A 25841-nucleotide genomic window follows, 5' to 3' on the forward strand; every position below is an offset into this window, starting at 1 on the left:
ATCCTGAAATCTGATAAAACAACATGTTCTTAAAAGTTTCTATTGGTGATGTTATCTTTCTACAGTCTCTGGTTGTATTCAGGAAAACAGAGCTAAAACATGTTACAACACTTGCTCCACCACACCCAGTAAGTGTCAGGTACACAGAAAGGTCACATACAGTGAGCTCATTCTCTGAAACACAAGTCATGAAGGAGGGGCTTGGGAGCGGGGGAGGGGGGAGTCACAGACCTTCAGCGTAGGTGGGGTCAGGGAGCATCTAATGCTAAAGATCAGAAAGTGTCAAGCCAAATCATTAAATAAGATGTTAATGATTTTTCAACATGAGGTCCAGGGGACACAAACCCATGTTTTGTAATCTTTCATGTCCAGTCAGCAGAGACATTCCATGCTATAAGATCATTAAGAGTATTATGGACAGCAAGGCTGGTAAGTTAATTTCCTTCAAACTTAGAGCCTATCTGGAAAGAAATACAAACTTCAGTCATAACTGAAAAGAAAATTATACGAATTCTAGGTTTAAAAATATAAAAATTAAAAGAATAAACCCCAAAAGGCCACAGACCCAGGGCTAAGCCCTGCAGCCAAGACTAACAGGCCATAAAGATAAAGGAGCACAGGAAACACTGTTCAGGCAGGACTGACAAGCCATAAAGAAAAGGAATGCAAGAACCAGCCTGAGTTAATGGGACTGATTCATGGGACGTCTGGCAGGAAGACATCTCCCCCCAGCTCACTGAGGGCCATCCTCCGGCCCCTGATAAGCCCCTGACTTCTAGCACGTACTCTTTCTGCTTTGTTCTCACTGCTATGTTTGAATGAGCCAATTGTATGTAACCACGCCAAAACCCCCTAGCCTTCTCTATATAACCCTCTGACTTTTGAGTTTCGGGGCCGACACCTCTGTCTCCTGCGCGGGATATGTGTCGGCCCGGAGATCTCTGTAATAGGTCTCCGTAATAAACCTCGCCTTTGCTTATTACATCCAAAATGGTCTCTCTGTGTCTGGGGTCCGCAATTTCCCAAGACTTGAGTAAGGGTCTCTCTGCGTGGGATCTTTCATATTTATGGGGGCTCGTCCGGGATCTGCGCGACTACCCCAGACTCCGAAGACCCCTTGGAGGTGAGTTGGATGTTTGTCTGAGTGTTTCTGTGTGAGCGGCGCCGCAATTGTCAGTCTGTGTCTGTCTCTGTTTTGGTTCCGCCGTGTGTGTATATATGTGTGTCTTAGTACTGGTCTGTGGTAAGAGGGCAGATGGGTATTCCTGCCCTGTGTTAAGAGGGCAGATGGGTATTCCTGCCCTGTGGTAAGAGGGCAGATGTGTGTTCCTGCCTTGTGCTGAGAGGGTGGATGTGTATTCCTGCCCTGTGCTAGGAGGGTGGATGTGTGTTCCTGCCCTGTAGGAGAGTGGATGTGTATCCCCACTCAGTGCAGCTGCCTTTGTGGTCCGTGAGGACCCCCTGGCTGCGGAAGGGGGGACGCCCCGGGCCCGCAAGGCTGCAGCCCCTGGAAGACGTTCCACGGGCGGAGAACAGTCGGGAGAGCCCGGCTATAGACAGTCAGGAGGACCTGACTTTGGTTTTCTGGAACAAAGGAGATGGAATGCTCCTTTTACCTAGGCGGGAGTGGACGAGGAATCCCACTCCGTCAGAGGTCGAGTTCGGCTGCCTATTTAAATATAGGCACGGACAAGTGTGCTTGGTCGTTAAGACAAGAGGACACTCTGGAATCCTGTTGGGAGGTGGAATCAGATGGTCCATCTCATCCCAAAAGCAGCTAAGGTTAAGCTGCAGTTTGGGCCACGTACTGAAGGTACCAGACATCTGTGAAAGTTGGTTATAAGATGCTTTGTCTTGGTCTTGTTTGTCTGGCTTGTTTTCTGTGGTATTGTCGAGTGTCTTTTTGGCTTTTGTTTCGTTTTTGAATTTTGGACTGACGACTGTGTTCGAATTTGGACTGACGACTGTGTTTAAAATCTTGGACTGATGACTGTGTTTGAAATCATGAAACTGTTTGCTTTGTTCGTCAAAGAGTTTTACTTGGTCCTCTTGGTGCTTAAGTTAAGAGTTAAAAATAATTTGCTTGAGAGAAATTGTTTTCTGCCAGGGAGTTTTGTCTTTCTCTCTTGAGCCTCCTCCCCAAGGAGAGAGACCCCTCCCTTTACTCCCCTTGATCAGCCTAGCTGCTGTTAACAGTTGTGTAAACAGACATTAACAAAAACCTTGAGGACAAAACTGCTCGTAAATAAAAAAGTTCCCCAGATTAGGCCTCCGGTATGAAACAAGTATAGTGAGTAAGAAACTTAATTTTATGGACCCCGCTCTAGTGTCGGTGTTTTGGTTGATAGCCAACGTTAATTTTTTAAAACATAGTGTTTTATCTGTGCTTGTGCTTGAAACACACAGTAGGGGGGAGCGAAATTAGCTGCGGAGCTGCTGCAGCGAGCATGGGGACTTCTCAAGTCTCTCCCAATTTTTCTGGCTCTTCAGGAGCTGTTTAAAAGAAAAAGGCTTAAGGTAAAAAGAAACACTATAAAAAGATTTCTTAGTGAATTACTACACCTTGGTTTGCGATCTCTGGGAATCTCATGGTGGACAGCTGAGATAAGCTGGAAAAGGATTTAAATTTTGCTTAGAAACAAAGAATCTTAAAGGTGGAGTTTCAGCCGGTATGACACTTAGTGCATAGCTGCCTAAAAGATCAGAAATGCTGTCAACAGGCTATAAAAAAGGGACAGGCTGTGTTAAAAATGCTACATAAAGAATAATCTAAAAAGGCTGAGAGTGAGGTGGGAGAGGACTCTAAGAAAAACAAGAACAAGAAAGGAATTTCTGCTTTTAGTGACCAGACCTTCAACTCTTGCTCACAGAAAGAGGGTGCTCATTAAGAGAAGTTCTTTAAGGAGCCTGCCTTATCTGCTGGCCCTATTCCAAGAGAGGAGCCAGTCTCCAGCATTAAATTACTTTTCTCACTGGTCATCATTAGCATGGAGAATGCCTTTGATCCTATCCCCACAGCAGCCAGTTCCTGCCCCTGTGGTAGAAATGTCCCAGGTTGGGGGGCAGAGAAGCCCCTAAAATAGTTTCAAAGAATCTACAACAAACTGTAAAGAACTTTGTTTTGTTTTGCCAGTTTAAATTTAGAATTCAGGCTTTGGCTGTGGCCGAGGTCAGGATTAATGTTTTCGTTTCCATGGGCCCTTAGCCCACTGAGACAGTTTGGTAAAGGACTACTACTACAGTCCTGATATTCAGAGACATGGAGAGAGCTATAGTTTTTTTTATTAAAGGTTGGTACTATAGTATTAACAATCTCTTTATTAGATATAAGAGACAAGAAGCCCCAGGTGAACTGGTTACAATTCTTTTGTCAGCTGCTTAGTATCTAACACTCAGGTTCTATCGTCTCTCCATCCTTTTATTATTAGTTGTTACTGAAAGCCTAGTGCCATTTAGAGGATGGGTCTCTTGAGTGATAAAGCCACTGAGCTGGCACTAAAGGAAGGTACTCCTTAAGGGAAAATCTAAGTCCAGAGAGACAGCCGGTAACAGATAGGCTGCCCCTCTGCTCACTTTTCTGTTTCACAGACACAAGGTCTTTTTGTCCCAAGAAAGCCTCTTGGCTTAGCTGTGTGACTAAATGCTATTTGCCCTCTTCAGTGGACCTCTATTCTCAAGATTCTCTTGTTTTCTCACCATCCCATTTGAGATGCTTGTTAGTAACTGTTACAGGTCTTCTTTACCACCGAGGAAAGACGGAATCCTACTAGAGGCCAGAAAAAGTGTTCCAGAGATGGATAGAAGGCCCTCACTTCTGCCTGCTCTCTTCAGACGCCTAAAGGTAGGGAGTGCCAGGTCTGCCGCCAGGCTCCAAGGGTGGGTCTCTGAGGGGCTAGAAAATGCCCCACCAATCTGGCTAAGATAAAGAAAGGATATGAAGAAAAAGTTACAAAAATTTAAAGGGTTAAGTTAAGTTGCTGAGAGTTAGTACAAGTTACAGAGAAAGAGGTAAAAAGAACAGAAAGCTAAAAAAAAAAAAGAGACAAAAAGAAGAGGAAGTTAGAGAGATAAAGAGAGATAAAAGACGAGAGAGGAACATATACTGGCCACAGTAGTTAGGGAACCTAGGAAGATAGTACCTGGCAACAGAAGAGAATTCCTGACTAAAGATCAGTGTGCCTAATACGAAGAAAAAGGATATTGGGTCAGGGACTGCCCCAGAAAGAACAAGAGGGGACACTGGAGAGCCTCTTGGTGCTGGCTATGCACAGAGATGGAAGGGAAGCCCGCCCAGTTGTTTTGTGGATACAGGGACCCAATGCTCTGTGCTCCTATGCCCCCCTGTGGGCCAATATCCAAAGACCTTGAGTGCAAGGAGCTACTGACAACGAACAATACTTATGGACTGCCCGAAGAACAGTGGACCTTGGCGTGGGCCGGGTAACCCACCCACTAATTCATGGTCATCCCTGACTGCCCCTATCCCTTGCTCATGAGAAAATTGCTCTCCAAATTGGCTTGCGTGGGCTGAAATGGCTGGATGAGGCCATGTGTATACATATCTATAGACTGTATATGTGGAGCTTAAGACCTGTCTCAGTACACCAGTAACTGATGCTGGGAGATGAATGAGTTAGTGCTTTTCTGCTTGGAACACACCGTTCCTGCCAGCCGGGCACTAACAATTATCACCCAATCCAGGACTTAAACTGTGATAGAGTGGCTGATAGAGTGTCCAAAGATGGGACCACTGGTCAGCAGCCATGGACTAGATTCTCCACCGGTTGGGGACAATCTGGTCACCTTGCTGCCCAATCCGGACCTGGAGCCACCACAGCACGAGTGTCAAACACTGACAGAAGCACATGGGTGGAGGAAAGACCTGTGCGACTGGCTGATTGACCCCTGCTGAAAGCCGAGGACCTTGTCCACAGACGGGAACAGTTCTCTTCATGAATAAAGGTCAGAGATAAGTGGGTGCTGCCATGGTGGACAACACAATGTCATCTAGAATGGCTGAACCTCTACCCCCCCAGCACATCAGCGCCACAGATGCCTTTGCCATCTCTTGGATGCCCGGATGAAGCCAACAACTGTGAGTACTATTCATTGCCCAGGAAAACAGGAGGGAAGAGATTCAGTGACATGGGGCAGTGACAAAACAGATAAAGTGGCTCGGGAAATGGCTATACAGGAGCCTATCCTGGTTACAGGCCTGCAAGAGACAGCCACTGAGAACTAGGATTAGACTAAGGGATGGCCTCACTTAGAAAAGGCCCAAATTGCTTAAAAGATAAAGGACAATGGCACACTTGAGGGGAAGCTATACTCCCCAGAGAACAAAGAAAAGACTCACTTTGCCAAATAAAAAAATAGACTTGGGCTGGGGATTTAGCTCAGTGGTAGAGCGCTTACCTAGGAAGCGCAAGGCCCTGGGTTCGGTCCCCAGCTCCGAAAAAAAGAACCAAAAAAAAAAAAAAAAAATAGACTCATTTAAGAGATAAGAAGTTTGTCCAAATAGTTAAAATATATATAATAGACTTTAAGATTTTAGCCAAGAGAGACAATAAAAAAGTATAAAATACGTCAATAAATAAATGCTTAACAAACAAACAGGACAAAGAGACCTAGAGAGTTTAACGAAAAGTCGAAATGAACTTCACTGAGATAAAACCAGAAAAATATAATCTCCTAGTGCTTGTAGATACTTTTTCAGAAATAGACAGAAGCTTTCCTCACCAAACGAGAGACGGCCTCTACAATCATCAAGAAGATACTGAAAGAAATCTTCCCCAGGTCTGGAATGCCCAAGGTAATCTGGTCAGACAACGGTCCTACTTTCGTTGCCAAGGTAAGCCAGGGTGTGGCCAAATATTTAGAGGTCGATTGGAAATTACATTATATTTACAGACCTCAAAGTTCAAGACAGGTAGAGTAAATAAACAGAACTCTAAAAGAGACCCTAAACAAATTGACCATGGAGACTGGCACAGACTGGGTGACACTCCTTCCCTCTTGCTCTCTTCAGAGCAAGAAATACCCCTTCCAGACTCAGCTTTACCCCCTTTGAGATCTTATATGGGGCCTAAGCTCCCCTGACTGTATTAGATGATGTTACTGAACCAACATGTCATAGTGCCATAGTAATAATGATTTGTGTGCCAGGCTAAAAGACCTACAGGTGATACAGAAAGAAATCTGCTCACAGCTGACAGCAGCCTATGCCCCGGAGACCCCTGAGACATCCCATCAGTTCCAGGTCGGAAGCAGCTACACTGAGCCCAGACACTCGAGCCTCGCTGGAAAGGACCGTGCCTGGTGCTGCTGACCACCCTGACAGCCGTCAATTCTCAGCCCTCACCAGCCGTGTACTAGCTGTTAGGGCTGAGAGCTGGGACCTAGAGGGAAATTCAGTCATGTTTGTCCTGGGTTCTATCAAGATAGGTGTGGGATAGGCTTGATTTCTATTACAAATGATGTAACATTACATATGTTAGTACTCCTAACACTTCTTGGGACTGTGCCTCAGGGATCACAACCTATATAAGTTTAGAAGTTCTGAAAGACAGTCATGACCTTGGTGTATAGGTTCAGATAGTGTCCAGATTGGAATCCTGATGCTAAAGACTTAGTAAGAGACAAAAAAAAGGAGTTGAGAATTACTTAGGGCTAGGGCTATCTAGGTGCTACAAGGGCAGCACAAGGACATCTGCTGTTGCCCTACAATACAAGGCTTATAGAGAATTCAGAACTGCCATTGACTCAGATATAAAAAGAGTAAAAGACTTTTTAGCTGACCTCCAAGAATACCTAACCTCCCTCTCAGAGGTAGTCCTTCAAAATAAAAAAAAGATTAGACCTGATATTCCTTAAAAAAGGAGTCTGTGTGCTATACTGAAAAAAAAATGTTGCTTCTATACAGACCATTCAAGAATAATTAAAGACTCCATAAATAAACTTAAAAAAAGGTTAGACAAAAGACAGACAGAAAAACACATCAGAGATGGTTCGAGAGCTAGTTTAGTAGATCTCCCTGGATGACTACCCTACACTCTGCTACAGCTGGGCCATTATTAATAATTTTCTTGGTTTTAGTTTTTGGCTCCTGCGTGACAAACAGGTTAATTGCTTTTGTTAAAAATTGAGTGGGTGCTGTGCGGTTGATGGTTGTGAGACAACAGTACCAGTCAGTTAGGACAACTGGTGAGACCAAATACGAGACTTGATATCAAAATTCTAAGATTAGAATTATTTAGTAGGAGAAGACGGGAATGAAAAGAAAATTATACGAATTCTAGGTTTAAAAATATAAAAATTAAAAGAATAAACCCCAAAAGGCCACAGACCCAGGGCTAAGCCCTGCAGCCAAGACTAACAGGCCATAAAGATAAAGGAGCACAGGAAACACTGTTCAGGCAGGACTGACAAGCCATAAAGAAAAGGAATGCAAGAACCAGCCTGAGTTAATGGGACTGATTCATGGGACGTCTGGCAGGAAGACATCTCCCCCCAGCTCACTGAGGGCCATCCTCCGGCCCCTGATAAGCCCCTGACTTCTAGCACGTACTCTTTCTGCTTTGTTCTCACTGCTATGTTTGAATGAGCCAATTGTATGTAACCACGCCAAAACCCCCTAGCCTTCTCTATATAACCCTCTGACTTTTGAGTTTCGGGGCCGACACCTCTGTCTCCTGCGCGGGATATGTGTCGGCCCGGAGATCTCTGTAATAGGTCTCCGTAATAAACCTCGCCTTTGCTTATTACATCCAAAATGGTCTCTCTGTGTCTGGGGTCCGCAATTTCCCAAGACTTGAGTAAGGGTCTCTCTGCGTGGGATCTTTCAATAACAACAGTAAGAGAATGTGTCCCTGGCCGGGAATACATTCTGGGCCTGTGACAGACAGGAGCGGCTTTGAAGCAGTATGACCTAGGTCAGTACTTACTCAGAGTGTGACTGGCGCCAAGACTTCAGCTTGGTTTAGGGAATGACAGCATTCCGGGTCGGTCGAATTCAACCTCTGCCGTTTCAGTTCCCAGCCTAAACTGAACCTGCAGAGTGACGCACAAGGCTCACAAGGCGGGGCGAGGTATGCCAGGGCTCCCGCCCTCCTCCGCAGAACGCTGGCCCTGAAACCTGAAACCTGCAGCAGCGCCTGGGCCGAAATCCATTAGTGCTCCCTAGTGGTGCTTCTTAGTAGGGCTTGGCATATCCAAACTGGTTAACTTCCTCTGTATCCCGTAATACACACTATGTAGGACACACACTATGTACTATACGCAGCAGCAAAGGCTGGCAGGTCTACTGCTCCAGGATAACACTTTTTGACTAACAAAATAACCTCAATGATTGAAGCCATGAAGTTAATGAAAGATGGCAGTGATAATCCCAGATTATAAAAATCTCTAAAACTTCATATTGGATTTTTAGAAGAACAGCTTAACATAATATGAATTGTACTAAATCATTTTCATGATTGAAAACTGAAGAATAGATCTGAAACCACCAAATTTATAAATTCAGAAATCTATACTGCTATTCTAGGTTGATAATTAATTAATTAATTAATTAAGGGAAAGGCAATACTTTTTGAAAAGAAAGCCAAGTTACAGAGTGACTGATGCAGTTAGTTACCATATTTTAAAAGACATAAGGAAATCAATGTTTTCCTAAAGGCATAAACCAACTAGGATAACCACCCTGGCCCCTCTGCTTGGGCTTAAACTTGAGGAAGTGTAGGTGTACAGTGTTTGACAAATGAGACCTTAGACCCAGGTAATGACAGATGAGCAAAGACTCAGGATGCATTCAGCCAATAAAGAGATGATAATTAGAGATCATTAAAAGAGGGGAGCTCTCCCCTTAACTGCTGTGTTCTCCACATTCCATTGTTAGCACAGTGGTACTATCTGCCTTCTGCCTTGTCGAGGTGCATCTCCCAGTGGATTATTTTCCTTTTCCTTTTACTCTGGCTTCTGGCATTAGGTAGCTGTGAGTTCTTCAATGAAGGCAGTGGGGCAGGCTTCTGTGCTCCAGATGAGTCAGAATAGTAACCACAGAGATAGAAGTGAACTTTACAGCAGTTCTTAGCTTGCGGGCCAGGGAGATAGGGGTTTCCATGCTCAGAAATAGGCAAGGATGTTACTTAATTACTGATTCCCTCACCAGCCACTGCTGTGGTTGTCATCTTCCCTGAGTGTTGTCCTCCAACTGAGTGGGTTTTTCAGAAACTATGGTATTTTCACTACATGGGGCCGCCTATTCAATACTTAAGTACTAGGCTTTGCTCCACTCTAGGGAACCAATTCTGTAGCCTCAAGCCTGAGAATCTTCATTTCCACAAAATTCTCCATTGATACACAGGTAACCCAAGGCAGAGGTATTTAAACACTAAACCATAGCAAAAGCAACAGCCGGGAGCTTGTTAGAAAGGCAGGATATACAAGCCTCACTCCAGGTGTCCTGAATCAAAAACTTCATCTCAATAACTCCCACATATTCAGTATGTATATAAAAACATAAGAATTACCAACTGGAACATATCACCAAATGTTAGTTATTTATATATTATTTACATATTATTTTAAAATCTGCTACATATATATCATGATTATTAATTTTAAAATAGATTTCCCTTTAAACTGATAATCTAGCCTTGTCTTAAGCAAAATTATTGATATGATGAATTTAAAGTGTCATTTATAGTACATTAAAGTACATGTATGATTATTAAAATAAAAGCCTTTCCTATTTACACAGTCATCTATCTCATAAACTAAACATGATTCAAGATGCCTGGTGTGGTAGTTTGAACAAGAATGGCCTTCATACAATCCATAGTCTCTTGAAGAAAGATTGAGTCATGTTAGTTACACTGGTCAGTCAAATGTGCTATATTTGGAGAATTCAGAGAAGGCTGAGGTTAAGAGTGCTTAACCTCTTCAAGGACACCTGAGTTTGGTTCTTAGTAGCCCACACCAGGCAATTAGCTATTGCTTATAACAGCATGTCCAACACCTTCTGCCTTCTGAGGGCTCCCACTCACCTATATCCAGGCACACACATTCATGTAAATAAAAATAAACCTTTTTTGTCATTGTTAAGATGAGCTTGGAAATGAACAATGTAAGGATGCCTCTATCCATAAAGGCAGAAATGCTACAAAATGGATTTGATGGCAGAAGTTTCTGGTATAAGGTCCTCAACTAAATGTTGAGCTGTGGTTGTAGCAGGATTTAACTGGAGATGTTCCCTGTACTGCTGTGGAGTATTCCAGGCAACAAAGCTTTAGTTTCCTTCTGCTTAATTCTTGTGAGTTATCTTTTAGCTATTTACTGTCTGTTTTAGTTAGGGCTTTACTGCTGTGAACAGACACCATGACCAATGCAACTCTTATAAGGACAACATTTAAATGGGCTGGATTACAGGTTGAGAGGTTCAGTCCATTATTATCAAGGCATGGCAGTGGTGCAGGAGGAGCTCAGAGTTCCACATCTTCATCTGAAGGCCCTTAGGGGAAGATTGGCTTCCAGACAGTTAGGACAAGGGAATTAAAGCCCATGCCCACAGGGACACATCTCCAACATGACCATCCTTTCTAATAATGTCACTCCCTCTGTCAAGCATATACAAACCATCACACTCTCCCTGAAGAAATTCATTTGTATCCTAAACGATCCAGGGTAGATTCTAATCAGAAATAACTTTGACTACTATATTCTAACAGCAAAATTTTCTATAAAGACATTCCATACAAGCTATTTTGATACTCAAGAGTCAGTTAAAAAGATGTTGCATCTGTAATATTAGGCTAGGGCTATTATTGCCCAAATTTACCATTTTGGGTGTATCTATAGACCTTTTCAAATCTCTCTTCTGTCAGCCAGTAAGAATCGCAAAGAACATTGAAAGACTATGAGTCTTAAATATAGGGCTGTTTGACTTTGAGAACTGCACTGTTTTAGCCTTTATTGCTAATGTTGGGGACTCTACAACACTAATGCTCACTGAAGAAGTACTGCTTCCTTAGTCAAACATTTCAAAGTTTGGATTCCTTTTTTGCCAAGTACCTTGAGAATTTTGGAGAAGCTAAAGTATCAATCATTCATCAAACAAATGGCATAAATTAAAAGATTAACAAACTTCATGTGATAACCATCAGTTTTAAAGAAAAGATATTTACATAAAATGCTGTGTAGGGAATTATGAGATATACAATGTTTCAAATAATCTTGTACATAATCAGCCACAGAACTGCAATAGGATTAATAGGAAAATTGTATGCATTCCAAACTACTAGCTACAGTGATCATTTGAGTTGAATGGTGATGTTTCAGTAATCCCTTTATAAGTTGCAAAGCTCAGAGGTGTTACTATTACAAGAAGAGACTCTGCGTTTATGGAACGCGTCATCACAGACTACTCCGGAAACCCAGGCCAATCCTACCTCCATCTTACTGGCTTGGGGAGCTCATTAAGGTAACCTAACTCTTGAGTCATTGTTTCCTAAGTAATAGAGGAATAAATAAATCAATGTTATGAATGGATCTTATAAGATAATTATAAACAACACTTAGCAGAGAACCTGGTGTGAAGAATGATCATGTGAGAGATTTGAATAATTTTCTAAAGAATCCAGAGAACAATCGTTCACCTGCAATATATGCAAAAGCCCAAGACTATCTACAGATATTTATTATAATAATAGTTATAAAACACATTATATAGTGTTAGTATAGCAATAATTATACCATAAATGGTTTTACTAGATTTTTAAATCAGTAATAGCTTAGTGGGTAAGAGCCCATATTGCTCTTAAACCTGGGTTCAAGTTCCCACTCATGTCAGCTATCAACTGCTTGTAACTCCAGTTCTAGTACTTCTAACACTCCTTGCCTCTGAGGGCACCTGCACATACATGATGCACAAAAGCTCACACAGGAGCTAACAAACACATAAATAAATTTATTTTCTAAAAGAGAAGCTCATCCTCTCTTCCAACACAGAAACAGTATGATATCCAATAATTTTTGTGAGTAATGGCCTTTCAATCAATTATCAAAACTAATAAACAAGCAACTATGTGGCTGTTTAAGTGATAAATGCTTCCTGTGGGCTCCAAGACTTGAACCAATTGGTGATACTGTTTAGGGAGTTTTAGAGGAAGTGTGCCCTTGAAGGCATCCTGAGGTGTATGTATGCATGCTTGCTGCTTTCCCTCTGTGCCCTACCCACAGATGCCTTCCTTGTAAAGCAATGAGGATCAAAGGCTTTCTTGGATTCAGGAATGACTGACATTGGTGGCTGTGACTGCTCTACCAACATGTGGTCTGGGAGGCTGACTACTCCTCAAAGTTGCTGCTTTTTTCTTAGAAAACAAAAATATTAATTTCAGTGGGAGAGTACACCATAACATTGTGCAAACTATTATACTACTACAAACATTTTATCAAACAACAGTCAGTTTAGCACACTAAACATACACAAAGTAAGTGAATATTTGTAATTTTCATAATGTTGCCTGAAGAGTAGTATATAAATAATATATAAGGAGTGTTTCAAAAAGCAAGTTTCATAAAAGTGAAACCCTTCCAAAAATGTCACTCCCAGTGCAGTGGCTACCTCCTTTCTTATGGTTCAACAGAGAATGTGTAATGAGTCACACAACCCATATAGAGGTGATTTAGCAATAGATCTCAAAGACATAATTATACTGAGAAAAACGTCTTAGAAAAATAAAAGCAAGTACATTTTTATTCAAATGTGAACTACTGTAACATGAAAAATTGAAAACAGAATATGCAGTACTTGGGAATATTGAATACTTATGATGTGCCAGGCAATTATTCTACAAAAAGAAAATAATGGCACTCTTCCAATAAAAAAATCTAAGAAAACAGCATTCTGAGTGCATGCAGTGTTCTGAGGACCAAATGCAAAAGCTTTAAACCTTGACATTAGCTGACAAATCTGCTACTACAGTTATCTCCATTTTAAAGCTGAAAAGACTGAGGTATAGGATAAATAACTTTTTTATGGTCATAGGTACTAAGTGCAGGATGTCAGCTTCAGACTGTCTCCTCTACATACCCATGAGACGGAGTTATATTATGACAAATGGCAGGATAAAATGTTCTAATGAACTATATCCTAAAATTAAAACACATTGTTTGTATTTCACACTGAGAAAAGTCAGTATAAAAAAGTATCCATATTTATATATGTATATATATATATTCATTATTTCTGACTTTTAGATAGGAATATTATCCAAGGCCCACACAACATCCTTGTGTAAGTTAGACTAGGATCTTATTAACTGAGCTATATTTTCAGTTTAAGAGATTTGAGAAGAATATTTCTTTGACTTTTCTAGTTTCTTATTAGACTATTTAATTGTAAAAAAAGAAAATAAAGGCAATAAGAAGGAAAATAAAATGCACATTTATGAATAACTTCATATCTAGTATCCTTTGAATAAATGTGTTTCAAAAAAAGCAACATGTGCATTCTATACCTCACAATCTAAATAATAATTCTACATCAAAATACAAAAACCATACTCCATAGACTTTCATATTCTGTAATTTGTTTCTGTACCTCCTTATTTTTCTTTTTCTTCCCTATACTCTATCATTCAAAGTCATATAGCATCATGGACCTCTATGGTGCAGCCAGAGCCCTTCCCTCCAGATGGGAAGTGAAAGAGGGAAGTTGAGTCAAAGGACTCATAAGTGGCTTATGAGATAACTCCACAAAAATTGACAAAATTGAATATGTATGGGCTGCCAAGACACTGATTAGAAAACATAACATATATGGGTACTCTACATATATGGGCAGTAAACATTTTATTGTATAACATGATAATTTGGTTTTGATTAATTTTTAAGACTCAGCAGAAGCCAGACTAATATTATTTAACTTCTTGAAATGCCTGCTATAAAAGTATGAATTGAAATATTCTTTGCCTTTGGGATAAACAATGTCATAGAAGGTAGGAAATGCAATGTTTATGTCTGTGTTCTCACAAGATGACATCTAGGTGTCCACTAGTTGACTACTCTCAAAGTACTTCAGGAAGGTAACTATAGTGGAGTTATATTTAGAAAATGTCCTCTAGGAACCATGGAAAAATGAGAAGCAGTTGTGGAGACCCCTAGGATTATTTGCAGAATATATAATCTTTCCCAAAACATACTTAATGTCATTAAAGGGAATAAATATGGTTAAAAAAGTTATATGAACAAGACACTATCTGGAAGTTTAATAAAAAGCTAAGACAAGACATGCAAAGACAAAATAAAACATAGCATCATTCTTCATACATTCTGAGACTATGTGTCTTGTGTCCCAGTCAGAAGTCATCCTGGAAAGGCTAAAGTTATTGTGTGTGTGTGTATGTGTGTGTGTGTGTGTGTGTGTGTGTGCACGCGCATATGTGTGCCTGTGTGTGTGTAGTTATACTGTATGCATATAAGTATACATGAACACATGTGGTGTTGATGCGACAGGTTGTCAGGCCCAACCAGTGTGTGTGTGTGTGTGTGTGTGTGTGTGTGTGTGTGTGTGTGTGTGTGTTACTTGTATAAAAGACTTTTTTCCTTTTCCTTTCTTTTTTCTCCAATTCATGAAGAGTTAATGAGTTCCAAGCCTATTGCCTGGCCAGTGAGAGGAAGCTTGAGCCAGAGAGAAAAGAAACCAGTGCTTATCAGCATAAATTATAAGGCCAGAGATCATCAGTCTTTGATCTTCTGATGCATGTTCCACTTTGGCCTAATTCCCTAAATGTTGAGTAGGCACCTGGCATGTCCTACACCAGAATTTTGATTGTGCTGCTAGATACACAGATCTAAACATATAACAACATGGCCAGAACAATGTTTACATGATGTATAAAAATCAATTCTCTAGTTTTGTGTATATAACAGGACTCAATATTTATGCTGCTGAAGCATTCCACATTCCTATGAATCTATAATTCTTCTGAAATAAAAAATGTTTTAAATGTGCTAAGGAAAGACATGATGGTATGTATAATAAAGATATGAGTCAAGTATCTACAAGCAAACATAATGGGTCTGTAATGAAAACTAAAGCAAGTAAAATTAAGAACTCATTAGAAAAGACTTGGAAATATGGCAGCAGAAAATATCCCAAAAGACCCTACAGAGCAAAAAGGTAAGAGGAAAGTACCAGGAGCATCCATGACCATTAGTGAGGGAAAGGGAAGACACATCCACATGTATTAATCCGGGGGTAAAGCCAAAGAGCAGCCACAGGCAACAGTGGGGCAAAGTCAAGCTGCTAGTTCACATGTAACTGCCAACTTCCAAGAAAAGGTGGGATGTATAGAAACAAGGAGTTTAAAGAAAATATGGTCAAAATATTTCCCAATTTTATGGTAACTATAAATGTAACAATCTAAGAATTTTAATAAATCTCACGAGGGATTAAATACTGTAACAATGAAGTATAATGAAAACATTTCTTACATTCTAAGAGACTGGAACTTTTGCTGGACCTGGTAACTGAAGATCACTTTGAGGTCATTTACCACTAAAGACTGCTATCCTACTGTGTACTCTGTCTTTAAGGGACAATGTAACAACCTTACTTGCCTTGGATTTCCAAGTAATCAACTTTTAAGTTAATCAAGTTAATCAAGTTAAGCTACAGCACAGCTGTAATCTTAAATTATGTTCTCTTCCATGCCCCTGACCCAGAGTAATGCATAGTTGAAAGCAGCAAATATAGAGGCTGAAAGCAACCATGTAAAAACCACCATAAGAGTTGAACAACTGTGGACAATGGCTGGTGAACAATGATGTTTATAGTGTTGTATTTTGTCTGATAAGTTGGAATCAGTCAATCTCTTGTGAAAATCTGTTAAAGATTTCTGTGAAGTATCCCATCCCTTCCCACCATGGGATACTTTTTGTGCTGTTCAATAAATTATGTATTCTTCCATGCCCCTGACCTAAAGTAATGAAAAACTCTTTGTTAGGGACAGAGACACACAGACAGAACACATTTAGGTAGGTATGGATTCAGACTCAAAACAAGAAAGGGAACATGAAAGGCATCAGGATCATGGAGAAGAAAATTCAAATCTGGATTGCCTTTAGTTAAATGACTCTAACTTAAAGTTATTGTTTGTCTGTCTGTCTGTCTGTCTATCTATCTATCTATCTATCTATCTATCTATCTATCTATCTATCTTAATGAAACATTAATGCATTATCGGTGACTTTTAGTTAATCATTATTGCAGTGATGGATATGAAGAATATATAATAAAAGAACAAGCAGGTTTTAAGTTTATACCGAGACACCCAGTAATGATGCATCTGCCTCATTGCAAAGAAGTTGGTGAGTTCCCAGGTACAACCCAAAAATTCTCTTTCCATCTCCACATAGAGTGACTATAAGTGTGTGGAGATATTGGTCCACTTCCCCACTTAAAGCACATAAACTGTCCCTGAGTCTTCAACTGGGGAGATGCTGACTCTAGCATGCCATGAACAGCAAGTGACTGACGGGATCTCTACCTGACAGTTTTGAGTACACAAACTTTTGTATCTGATTGACTCTTGAAACTTTCAAAGGTTTAATTTGGAAACTAACATGATCAAATAACTGTTGAAATGATGTAAATAACTGTTGAAAATGATGTTGGATCTGTTTGTTGAACTATCTGAACAAATGTAATACACTATCTGAATATTCTCAAAGGTAAATCAAATGCTTATCTTCTTAAAAAAAAGGAAAAAAGGTATACCTTTTCATTAAAACTGCCAAAGTTACTCAGATTCCTATCTGGGTAAACACAGGAGCAAATAATATTAGTTTTAGTGAAAATAACCTAGGGGGAGGCAGGTAGAGGTATTTTGTAGTGTGAAGGCAGTGAAAAATGGCTTTCCAATTATGTCAATAATGGAAAAACATCAGATAATTGTTGAATTTTATTGTTCTAAAGTCATGCATTTCTTGCTTCATTACTCTAGGAATTAATATACACCTTAAAATCAATATAAAACAAGGTTGCTCATATTTTCCTATATTATTTTCTTATTTGCCTTTAACCTATTCATGTTAATTAACACCACCTTAGATTTGGTGGACCATGATTTATAATCCCTTGCTAAAATATTTAGGCTTTGGCATGTTTGTTAAATCAGTTGCATACTAATAGTCACTACATTAAGTAACAGGAAATGAGAGCATATTATTTGAAAATATTATCCAGAAAAAATATGCCTTTTTAAAGGGCAGGCAGGTTCAATTATAGTGCTATAATTATTCTTGCAATGTTTCTATTGTTTTATCTCCTCCTCCTCCTCTTCCTCCTCTTCTTCCTCCTCTTCTTCTTCCTCTTCCTCCTCCTCCTCTTCCTCCTCCTTCTTTTCTCCTTCTCCTACTTCTTTTCCTGTTTATCAGTCTCTGGGTATAAATCTGCAAAGAACTCCAGTGTCATCTGGCTTTGAGCTGTCAAGGAGTCTGGAGATGCTGCCCTCTGCTGGCTGTCCCTGTACTCTGACTCAGCTTCCTTCACTTGCCATCTGCAAGGAGGAAGGACCCTAGCTATACCACGGAGGTCCATGATGCTATATGACTTTGAGTGATAAAGTATAAGGAAGAAAAAGAAAAATACGGAGCTACAGAAACAAATTACAGAATTGTGACAACCATAATATGAAAGTCTATGGAGTATGGTCTTTGTATTTTAGTGCAGAATTGTTTTTGAATTTAATTTTAAAAATTTTTGAGAATTTCATACATGAATACTATATTTATATAATTTCTCCTTTTCTTCTTATGTCTCTCATCTTAAATTAATGACTACTTTCTAAATATATATGTATGTATACACTTACATATACACACACATATATATATACATACAAACATACATACATACATACATACATACATACATACACACACACGCACATAGGCACACACACATAATGATAGCTATTCTTGGTTGTCAACTTGACTACATTTAGAACTTTTAAAATCCCAAAATGCAGGGCACATCTATGAGGGAATTTTGCTTAATTTGAAGTAGGTAGATTCACTTACAATCCGGATCTTGAAACAGGAAGACTCATTCCTTTAATCTGGATCTTGAGGCAGAAAGATGGACCTTTAATCTGGGCCACACCCTCTGCTAGAAGCCTACATAAGGACAGGGAAGAAGGAAGGTTTTGTTCTTTGCCTGCTTTCCTTCAACCAGCTAGCAAGTCCGTTCCTTCACTAGCATTACAGTCTACTACTTTGGAATTTTACCATCTACTGTAGACCAGCTGACACATCCAGCTCATGGACAGAGCAACTTCTGCATTCTTAGGCTTTCTGTTCAGACAGTCATTGTTAGATTAGCTGGACTGCAACCTGAAAGCCATTCCAATAAATCCCCTTACGTGTTCATTTTATAAGTTTTGTTGCACTAGAGAAGCCTGATTAATACATATATTTACATATATACATGCTTATATACATTTATACATATACATGTCGATATACATACAAATACACACACACACACAAATATATAACCCCGTTGCGTCAATTTAGTGTGCACTGTATAACAGTTCAGCTCTGACCACTTAGGACAGGATAATCTATTATCCCTGGAGAAGAGTGATTAATTCATATATGTTCTCTCTCTCTCTCTCTCTCTCTCTCTCTCTCTCTCTTTCTCTCTCTCTCTCTGAGTATTAATTGTCCATAGTTCATCATCTAGGGGCCTTGTAAGGATTCCCCCATCAACATTGGTATATGTCTTAGTTAGGATTTCAATTACTATTTTAAAATACCATGCCCAAAAAGCAACTTGGGAAGAAAAGGTTTTTTTTTTTTTTCATTTCCCTTCACTGAGGGAAGTCAGGGCAGGAACTCAAGATAGAAACCTGGAGATAGGAATGAAATAGACCATGTAAAAAATGCTGCATACCACCTTGCTTTCTTAACACAACTCAGGCCCAGATGTTCAGAGTTGGTACTATCCACGCTGGGATAGGCCCTCCTACATCAACCATTAATCAAGAAGTCAAACAGACTTACCTATAAGCAAATCTTATAAAGGAATTTCCTCAATGGAGAGTCTTACCAAATTACTTTAGCCAAATTACTTTTTGACATAAACTAACAAGAACACCATGACAATTAATGTCACTTTTCAGGCCTTGTTTGGGAGAATATTTTTGAGGTTTCATGAGTGCAACCTTCCCTTTCATATGTAGAATACACTACCTTGAAATAGATGTCCCATCCTGGTCCTCTGGCTCTCACAATCTTTTTAGCCCTTCTTCTCTGATAGTCCCTGAGCCTTAGTTGTAAAGGTTGTTATATGTATCAGTTGGGGTTGGGTAACCCATGATCAGTGGTCTCTACATTTTAACTCGCTGTGGCTTTCTGTAATAGGAATGAAGTTCCTCCCTGCATTTTATTTCATACATGATTCATGCAGAGTAAAAATCCCATTAGAAAATGGAATTTTAGCAGGGTCTGAATACTCCCTGCCAAAAAGGCGTTCGACAGAGAAGGTAAAACGTAAGAACACACACAGGGAACAGAATTAAAGCAGTGTACTCATATCACTGTCAAGCTCCAAGGATCGACAATGGTCTATTTAATCTTGAGTAAAGACAAAGGGGAAACTTAAAAAAATACTAGAGAAAGGGAGTTAGAAATTTTTATCCTGAAGATAAAAAGACTGAACATTGCATAACATAATAACAGCACAAGAAGAAAGAGTATATGTCCTGTTAAACACAATGGTATTGCCACCATAACTGACATAAAAAGATAACAGGGAGACTGGAGTGGAGATAAAAGACAAGAGAATCACAAACAAGTAAAACATAACATTTAAACCTGTATTTTAAGTTGCAAAGAGCATAATTTACAAACAGAAATTTACAAACAGTAAGGACCAATTTCAGAACAACTAATAGTGCAATATAACTATCAACTGGAAAAGAGGATTGTCTGGAAGCAGATAATTAGCACATCAAATTTCAGTATTACATGAATGGAAGCAAAAGAGGATTTGTCTGCACTATAGGGAGGTTACAGACAGCTTGAGGCAGTTTGCTTCAATATAATCAAGAAAAGAGAGGTGTAGAAATACAGCTGAGTGGTACAGTACTTATCAAACTGTATAAATTTCTGGGTTCAATCCCTAGCACCACTAGAGAAAGAGGAGCTAAAGTATGTACAACAAAGAGACACATTTTTAAATCAAACATGCTAGGAAAAATATATTTAAAAATCACAAAGGGGGTATATTTATGAATGTTTAAACTTTGAAGACAAAATTAAGACACTGGTGTACAAGGACTAAGACAACAAAAGAAACAAATAAGTCACCTAATATACCAGAATGGAGCTGCATCTGTCACCTTCTCTGCAGAACCTTGAGGCAAAATCAAACATATCCACAATAATTTTTTGTTGATTCACTTTGTTGGGGGAAACTAAATAGGAAAGTATGCTTACATTCACATAACTCTGCTTTCTCCCCGCCCCCAAAATAACATTAAAAACACTCTACACTGTGAATAAAATTTAGAATTAAATTTAGAATTAAACATGAGCATGGGCGGGTGCTAGAGATAGAGGTAAGTTAGTAAAACTTTTCCTTTTGAGCATTAGGTATGGTAGTAAGCTTAGACCACTTCTGAGGGATAACACTAAAAGTTGACTTCTGGCCTTCATATGCACACGGGTACATAGGCACCTGCATACTTCTATACATTCATAGAAACATGCGTGTGCACACAAAGATACACACAACTAAAAAAAAAACTAAAATTGGGAATTCTGAATATAAAAATCAGAACCTGAGTTTAAGTGGATTTGGTATTGGGCACTAGTGTGCAGGAAAGCCAAGTGAGACTGATCTTGGCACATCTCTAACATACTATGCCCCATTTGACAATGAAACATGAGATCGCAAGCCATAATGAATGATCCGCAGTCAGCATGGACTCTTGAGTTGACATATACCATAAAATAATATTTAGAAGTCCACACCAGGATTTGATAATAATGCAGGAATCCTGCCCAAAAGTATTTTAGACAAAATCTTTCCATGATTGGCCAGGAACCTAGCTATATAAATCAGGGTCAATCCTCCAACCCCTTTCTCCTCAGTGCGCATAGGTCCATGATGCTACTACATCCTGTTGATGACTCTTCTTTATTTTGACTGGAAAAGATTGATCTTCATCAAAGTAAATTATTACTAATTTCTAGTCCATACCCTATTAATGATGCTCCATTCTTGTCTTTGCTTAGAAAATGGTATTTCATTAAACATACAGTTGTCCTTATATATGGAGTCAACCAATCATGGACCACAGATATTCAGGGAAATTACAGATGTATAGAACATAGGTATGTTCCCCTTATTATTTTTCCATAAATAATATACCACAACAACTATTCCAATGACATTAACTTTGTACTGAGCATTTTTTTTTTTTTTGGTTCTTTTTTCGGAGCTGGGGACCGAACCCAGGGCCTTCCGCTTCCTAGGCAAGCGCTCTATCACTGAGCTAAATCCCCAATCCCTGTACTGAGCATTTTTAATATTCTAGAGGTAATAGAGGATTATGGAAGGACTTAGATTAAGTGGACATCCTAAGTTACATTATGTTCACATAAAAGAATGTGAATATCCATGGAGTTTATTAGTCATAGTTGGCCTTGAAGCCAGTCCTCCATTAAAATGGATATATGGTGGTATTACAAAGACATAGGTAAATGCAAAAAGATATAGAGGTAGCCATATTTCTGGGTTTTAGATTGTAGAGATGATACTGGTTCCTTTAAATTTGTTTTCAAATAATTATATTTAAATGCAGTACTTTTAAACAGTTAATAAAAGTCAATATATTTAACAACTGTGAATATATAACATTAATTTAAAAATATACACAAATTTTTGTAGCAGTATATATTAATTCTCCGATTTTAAATAAAAACACTGACTTTGTTAAAAAAAATAGTATCAGAAACATGAATCATTCAATAATAGATTTACAAATGTTAGAAGGAGAAGTAAATAATGATGAGGAAGAAAAGGCTAGCCAGGTTATTCAGACAAGATAAACATATAAATGTCCACTTCCCTTTAATGCTACCTACATAGCTCTTTTGTTACAGAACACATCTATCACTAAACTTGTCTCTGAAAGATCATATCCTTTCATGTTGTCTTTAAATTTACTTTTCAGGACATCACTAAAGTAAATTTCTAAAAAGCTTATACTTCCCAATTGTGGCCAGATGGGTCAGTCGAATACCTTAAATAGATTTGATTACAGGTTTTGGGAGACTTCTTCCTTCCACTGTATTTAAAGATGCTGGTGTTAAATGTTTTTGCTTTTCCTGGACTCTGGATCTATTTTGGCCTTCTCAGCCCATGTGTCTGTTGGTCTTAGAATGTCCCTACATCTGAGAAAAATGTGATGAATTCTTAACAACGATGTACAGGAATTCTCACAGGCTTTTATCCAGTTCTACCTTCAAGGTTTGCATGTGAAATGCAACATGATAAATTGTAGCTGGTGTTTGCTACTTTGTGGGTTCTTTTGTCTCCCTTTTCTACCCTTTCAACCCCCTAACACAAGATGAGAGAGAAAAAAAGGATAGAGGGGGAAAAGGGGTGATATTATCCTTAGATAACTTTCCTCTGATTAGGGATATAGAGTTTGTTTGGGCAAGTTTGATCTTTTCCATCAGGATATCAAATATTTCCTTCCTGTTCTTTCTCCTTTGTCCACAACTACTTAGCAAACCACAACCAACAGCAACCAACCAAGACTCAATAACCTACCCTGCCTCTAAGTGGCCCTAGAAGATACTTTCATAGAAAAAAAGGTGTGTGTTTTTATATGGGAATTTATTATATATTTCAAAGAAAATAGAATGAAATCTTACTTTTCCTTTTTATTTTTAAAAATATTCATTCCACAGAAAGAAGAATTTTCAACACAAATGTCTATGGTCAGAACATTGAAAATTAGGATCAGTATGGTTCATTGGGTCAAGGTTCTTGCTGTAGTGCATAGTAACCTAAGCTTGACCTCTGGGACCCACAGGGTAGAACTGACTTCTGAAAAAATTGTCTGCTAACCTCCATACACACACTGTCATATCTGTGACCTACACAGAGACACACACACACACACGCGCGCGCGCGCACACACACAAGCACACACACACATTTAATAAATGTTAAAATGTAATAAAAAGAAATATTTGGGCTGGAGAGATGGCTCAGCAGTTAAAAGCACTGCCTGCCCTTCCAGACGTCCTGAGTTCAATTCCCAGCAACCACATGGTGGCTCACAATCATCTGTAATGGGATCTGATCCCCTCTTGTGTTGTGACTAAAGACAGCTACAGTGTAGTCATAAAATAAATAAATAAATAATTCTTAAAAAAAAACAGAAATACTCTGAAGTACATTTTTATAGACTTAGGTAGAAAGTTGACAAGAAATAAGTACAGCCTCCTTACGTACTGAATGTTCCAGAACTGCAGGTAATGAGCAGAAACATAGTGTCAATTTATAAAAATACCTGTGCAATATTGATAATGAAAACAAAAAACAAGATAGCCACTTATGCATTTTATATATCCAGTCTTTTGGGTCATATAGTCACTAATAATGGGAAGTGAGACAATTTCTTATAAGTAAAAGTGATGAGGTCCACTGAGAATATTCACCATAGCAGAAGACAGGGTGCAATGCTTCCCTAAAATTTTTTGTGTACAACTTAGCCACGAACCACTTCCACAACTATAAACTCTTCTCCAAAAGAACCTTAAGGTTTAGTAAATTCAATTCTCTAAAAATTGGTAACAAGACAGAAATGCAAACCCAGTACCCTTTGGACAACATAATTATCACAGGATACCTCCATAGTGAACTAGGTCAGCACTGGTAGCTCACAATGGGGAGCTAGTAATAGCTCAAAGCATAAATTCACAAGAAGAAAGCACACACACACACACACACACACACACATACACACACACACATACACACACACATACACACACACACACACATACACACACACACACACATACACACACACACACACACACACACATACACACACACACACACATACACACACACACATACACACACACACACACATACACACACACACACACATACACACACACACACACATACACACACACACACACACATCTCAAAACAGGAAAATTTATTCTTTCAGTGTCTCAACTGAACTGATGCAGATAAAAATAGTTCTCTTGCTTTTGTTTCCAATCCTGAATGATCTATTAACCTAGGCCATCATGGTACACTCACATGAAAACATGTCCCCTCCTGCCATTACATTCACCTTCCTTCTATATTTGCCATGCTCACCAACAAAAGTTACCAAGTCACAGGAAGACATCCAAAACTGAGCTCTGTTTGTAAACTGAAATTGTCTAAAAAGGTTCCACTCTGAGGATTACTATGAAGATTTTATTTTCATGATTTCCCATTAACATTCTTGAATCAAATCATAGTTAAAGGTAAGTTTTTCAAGACTGGGAAAGTAGCTCAGTGGGTAAATGTAGGAGTGGTTCTGATTCCCAACTGTTCCCCAACTGGTTCTTCATCTATCAGTAAAGATGTCATGGGCCAATTGCTAGGTGGAAGGAATAGGCGGAAATTCCCCAGGTCCCCATGGGCAAGCTATCAGGCACAATGAGAGGAAAGAGAAGGAGTGTTTACCATGCTTCTCTCCAGGCAGGAGGTTGGAGTTTGGGCTGGGACTAGAGGCAACTGAGCAACTGAAGCTAGGGCAGGTTGAGAAGTGATGAGCTAAGAGTATTAATAATTATATTAGTATTAATAGAGAGCACACTAGCCACAGTATATTGGTAGTGCCTAGCAGTTGAGCAATAAGGCAGGTTGAAATTGGGCAATGTGTGTCTGTGTTTTTCATCTGTGGATTCAATATTCTTTGGGCGGGGGCTGGTAGACTATTCCCGGATATTAGGCAGAGTAGCAAAAGCTACATGCAACAGGTAAAAGAACTTGCCGTGCAAGCATGAAGACTTGAGTTCAAGTCTCCAAAACTCATGAAAAGTTTGATATATATATATATATATGTATATATATATATATATATATATATATATATATATATACTGTGTGTGTGTGTGTGTGTGTGTGTGTGTGTGTGTGTGTGTGTGTGTGTAATTGCAGGCTTCTACAGAGAGATGAGAGGCAGAGAGAGGAGAATCCCTGGAAATGTCTGGATCAGCTAACCTTAAGTACATACCAGAAATAGCAGAGACCCTGAACAACAGTTGAAGGCAACTGACCTCTGACATCTACACCTAGGTACATGGGTATATGCACACCCATAGCACTCACATTTACACACAAACACACATACACACACAGAGAATAGTATAAAGACATACAAAAATTCCCTAAATTTGCAACAGTCAAGTAAGTACACCTTACTACATTATTGATTAATATTGAAAAGCAGAATTCATAATTTTAAAAGCATCACCAAGAAAATGGCAATAACTATTGCAGAAATTACCTCATCAGATCCTTTCTTTTCTGCTGGTTTAGAAGATGATCCAATATTCTTTTCATTAACATGCTAAAATATAAAAGAAAATAGATAATATTTAATAGAGTAGAGCGATTTAAGACAATTGCCTCTTTAATTCAAAAGGCTAAACGCATAAGAAACAGCAAAAACAAAAAACAAAACAAACAAATGAAAAGAAACAAGCATCCCTTTGATGTTTTCCTAGAGAATACTGGGAAGTCTCAA

General features: G+C 39.1%; 1 protein-coding gene and 1 long non-coding RNA gene across 14 annotated transcripts in view; one reads left to right on the plus strand and one right to left on the minus strand.

Moving 5' to 3' along the window:
• Positions 1 to 25841, minus strand: part of Cast (calpastatin) — a 109581-nt gene that overhangs the window by 70672 nt on the left and 13068 nt on the right. For all 11 annotated transcript variants that reach the window (XM_039101793.2, XM_039101792.2, XM_039101791.2 and 8 more), the window contains exon 2: positions 25602 to 25664. In XM_039101793.2, coding sequence (XP_038957721.1) covers positions 25602 to 25664 — 63 coding nt within the window. The remainder of the gene's footprint in view (positions 1 to 25601; positions 25665 to 25841) is intronic.
• On the plus strand, positions 166 to 7772 carry LOC134485561 (uncharacterized). 3 transcript variants are annotated; one of them, XR_010063687.1, is made up of 3 exons: positions 494 to 1813; positions 3721 to 3841; positions 4702 to 7772. It is a non-coding gene; the product is annotated as an uncharacterized LOC134485561 (long non-coding RNA). The 3 variants fall into 3 exon arrangements; XR_010063689.1 differs by having other exon boundaries at positions 494 to 1123; XR_010063688.1 differs by having other exon boundaries at positions 166 to 3841.

This window comes from Rattus norvegicus, chromosome 2 (assembly GCF_036323735.1).
Source record: "Rattus norvegicus strain BN/NHsdMcwi chromosome 2, GRCr8, whole genome shotgun sequence".
Classification (NCBI taxonomy): Eukaryota; Metazoa; Chordata; class Mammalia; order Rodentia; family Muridae; genus Rattus; species Rattus norvegicus.